The 3980-nt window shown below is 49.3% G+C and overlaps 1 protein-coding gene across 1 annotated transcript; it reads left to right on the top strand.

Annotated features, from left to right (window-relative positions):
• Positions 1 to 2238: 2238 nt before the first annotated feature.
• Positions 2239 to 3980, top strand: LOC123126213 (lecithin-cholesterol acyltransferase-like 1). Its single transcript, XM_044546589.1, has 2 exons — positions 2239 to 2590; positions 2934 to 3980. Exons 1-2 carry the CDS (start codon positions 2481 to 2483, stop codon positions 3832 to 3834), a joined length of 1011 nt encoding a protein of 336 aa, XP_044402524.1. The 5' UTR covers positions 2239 to 2480; the 3' UTR covers positions 3835 to 3980.

Consider the following 3980-nt stretch of genomic DNA (forward strand, 5'->3'; position numbering starts at 1 on the left):
CTCGTGGACGACTCGGGCACCTTCTTGACGTGAGACCTACGTCAAAAATTCCTATAAATACAGAAACCTCCAGAAAATAACCTAGATCAGGAGTTCCGCCGCCCCAAGCCTCTGTAGCCACCAAAAACCAATCGGGACCCTGTTCCGACACCCTGCCGGAGGGGGGATCCCTCACGGGTGGCCATCTTCATCATCCCGACGCTCTCCATGACGAGGAGGGAGTAGTTCACCCTCAGGGCTGAGGGTATGTACCAGTAGCTATGTGTTTGATCTCTCTCTCTCGTGTTCTTGAGGTGATACGGTCTTGATGTATCGCGAGCTTTGCTATTATAGTTGGATCTTATGATGTTTCTCCCCCTCTACTCTCTTGTAATGGATTGAGTTTTTCCTTTGAAGTTATCTTATCGGATTGAGTCTTTAAGGATTTGAGAACACTTGATGTATGTCTTGCATGTGCTTATCTGTGGTGACATTGGAATATTCACGTGATCTACTTGATGTATGTTTTGGTGATCAACTTGCGGGTTCAGTGACCTTGTGAACTTATGCATAGGGGTTGGCACGCGTTTTCGTCTTGACTCTCCGGTAGAAACTTTGGGGCACTCTTTGAAGTTGTTTGTGTTGGTTGAATAGATGAATCTGAGATTGTGTGATGCATATCGTATAATCATACCCACGGATACTTGAGGTGACATTGGAGTATCTAGGTGACATTATGGTTTTGGTTGATTTGTGTCTTAAGGTATTATTATAGTACGAACTCTATGATAGATCGACCGGAAAGAATAGCTTCGTGTTATTTTACTACGGACTCTTGAATAGATTGATCAGAAAGAATAACTTTGAGGTGGTTTCGTACCCTACAATAATCTCTTCGTTTATTCTCCTCTATTAGTGACTTTGGAGTGACTCTTTGTTGCATGTTGAGGGATAGTTATGTGATCCAATTATGTTATTGTTGAGAGAACTTGCACTAGTGAAAGTATGAACCCTAGGCCTTGTTTCAAAGCATTGCAATACCGTTTACGCTCACTTTTGCTATTAGTTACCTTGCTGTTTTTATATTTTCAGATTACAAATACTCTTATCTACCATCCATATTGCACTTGTATCACCATCTCTTCGCCGAACTAGTGCACCTATACAATTTATCATTGTATTGGGTGTGTTGGGGACACAAGAGACTCTTTGTTATTTGGTTGCAGAGTTGCTTGAGAGAGACCATCTTCATCCTACGCCTCCCACGGATTGATAAACCTTAGGTCATCCACTTGAGGGAAATTTGCTAGTGTCCTACAAACCTCTACACTTGGAGACCCAACAACGTCTACAAGGAGAAGGTTGCGTAGTAGACATCATCGGGGTACGGCAGAGGCACGCGGTGGTGCCAGTGCCACTCGGCCTGGTGCAACGGCACATTGATGCACTGCCTCTACCGGGGAGCGCGCGGCGGCGCGGGGAGGACGAGGAGGGAGGGGGAATGGCGGGCGGGGGCCTTGCCCTTGCGGCTGCTGCCGATGCCGGAGAAGAAGCCCATGCTGGCGGTGGCTAGGGTTGTCGCCGGCGTGGGGGCAGGGGTGGCCAGATGGGGACGGGGAGCGAGTGGCAGTGGATGAGGACGGCCCCACCGCACGCCCGGCTTAAAAAAGGACGACCGCCGTCGCTGACGCGTGGGCCCAAGGTGGGCGGTCGTCATAAATAATGTTGACCGTCGTAGTTGGACGGCCGCCAGGTGGGAACGCGGCGCACGGCGAGGAGACGCGCGGCACGTCCGCTTCGCGTCCGCGCCGACGCATTCCAGGCGCAATTTTGGGCCGGAAATGAGTCGGCGCGGACGCCGGGCGGACACGATTTGAGTTTGGGTCGACGCGTTGGGCCGCCACGTTTGTCCGCCCCGACTCAAACGGACGCGGGCGGACGAAATAGGTCGCCCCATTGGAGTTGCTCTAAAATAAGACTTTTATCAATCATTACATGTCCCGGATTTAATTGCCAGTCATTCGCAAAAAGAATAAAACATAAAAAAAAAAGCAAACTCAGTCACAGCACAAATATCTTAGCTACATTGCCGCGGAGCAAGCACAGCCGCACATGGCATCTACCACCGGAGTGTGAGCAGTGCGTGCACAGTACCCACGAGAAGCACGTGGACTGGTTTCTGACGCGGACGTGCATCATGCCCCTGTTAATTCTGTGATGGCATGGAGATCTACATATACTCCATATAGAAGGCCAACACTGAGTACTCCCATCCCATCCCATGGCGATGAACACAGCGCTCCTTCGGTTACTACCTCTGATGCTCCTGCTCCTGCCGCCTCCCCTCCGCCATTACCTCTCAGCGCCGCCGAGTGATCACGGCGGCGCAACCGAGCAGCTCCGAGTCTACCACCCCATAATCCTCTTCCCTGGCTTCAGCTGCCCCAACCTGGAGGTGCGGCTCACCGACGCCTACACGCCGTCGCTGCTTCGAGGAGCAGATGACCCTCGTCTTCGACCCCGCCCTCGACGACTACCGCAACCTCCCCGGCGTCGAGACCCGAGTGCCGGGCTTCGGCTCCGCATACGGATTCACCTCCAAGAATGACGTGTAAGTTTGTAGTACTACTCCCTCGGTTTCCCTATTCTAGTGCGTACATCCTTTTAAATAATAAAGATATACAAACTTTGCAAAGTTTAGCCAGCGTTACATAGAAAAATATCAACCCTAAAAGTGCCTAATAAATAAAGTGGTACTAAAGTTGAAATACTTATTTTGGTACGGAGGGAGTGTAACGGAAAACTATGTTTCACGATGTAGCTCATGGTATTCAATTAGATCTCATATTTTTCTCTATAATTTTGGTCAAGCTTTACATATCATGACTTGCACGTACCCTATTCTAGATCAGTCTATTGGCACTTACTGCATTATGTTTGCCATGCATGTCCAGGCATAACATGTTTTGTATGATGAGGCTCCGCGAAGAACTGGAAGTAGTAGGATATCGTGACAAAGATACTCTTTTTGGAGCTCCGTACGATCTACGTCATGCTCCACCACCGCCCGGCCAGCCATCTCAGGTGTACTCTGACTACTATGCTCGTGTCAAGGATCTGGTGCAGCTTGCCAGTGAGAAGAACGGGAACAAGCCGGTCATCCTCATTGGCCATAGCTTTGGTGGCAGGGTCATCCTCGATTTTCTAAACTCGACTTCCCTTCCATGGAGGCAAAAGTTCATCAAGCATATGATTGTCATCTCACCCACACCTCCTACGGGCTTCACGCATGTGCTCTCGAACCTTGCATCCGGACCGGAGGATGTTATTGATTTTCCAACCGTTCACCCACTTGCATTGCGGCAGATGTGGAGGACCTTCGCGAGTCCCCTTCTATCCCTGCCATCTCCCGCTGTTTTTGGTCAAAAGCCGCTCGTGATCACCAAAAACAGGAACTACTCGTCATATGACTACCCACAATTTCTTTCGGCGCTCGGTTTCAGCACCGACGAAGTTGTGCCCTTCACGAAACGGGTGCTTCCGACAATGCTGAGGGTTGATGCGCCAATGGTACCAACAACATACCTCAATGGGGCCGGCATACAAACGATGGAGCAGGCGATATATTGGGAAGGTAACTTTGACGTCGCCCCAGAGATCGTGCATGGCGACGGAGATGGGTGCATCAATTTGGTTAGCGTGCTGTCGTTCGCCAAGGAGCTGCATAGGCAGCAGCGGCAGAATAACATACACTTCAAGTTCGTCAAGATTGATCATGCCACACACTATGATATTGCTAGTCGAGAGCATTCACTTAGAATAATTATGAATGAAGTTCTAGAAGCAAATTGCTGAAGAGTCAAGGCAAGATTTGCGGAATAACATACACTTCAAGTTCATCAAGGATCATGACACGCTTCGATATTGTTATTCGGGATCATTCACTTAGGAGCTATGTCTGTAATTCTAGAAGCAAATTCCTCAAGAGTCATCATGTATTA

Source organism: Triticum aestivum, chromosome 5D, assembly GCF_018294505.1.
Source record: "Triticum aestivum cultivar Chinese Spring chromosome 5D, IWGSC CS RefSeq v2.1, whole genome shotgun sequence".
Taxonomy (NCBI): Eukaryota; Viridiplantae; Streptophyta; class Magnoliopsida; order Poales; family Poaceae; genus Triticum; species Triticum aestivum.

What these genes read in the sequence shown, in the direction of transcription:
- LOC123126213 (XM_044546589.1), top strand. Translation starts at nt 2,481, where the DNA reads ATGACCCTCGTCTTCGACCCCGCCCTCGACGACTACCGCAACCTCCCC. An exon ending in TTCACCTCCAAGAATGACGT is followed by an intron (nt 2,591 to 2,933) that starts GTAAGTTTGTAG and finishes ATGCATGTCCAG; the next exon opens with GCATAACATGTTTTGTATGA.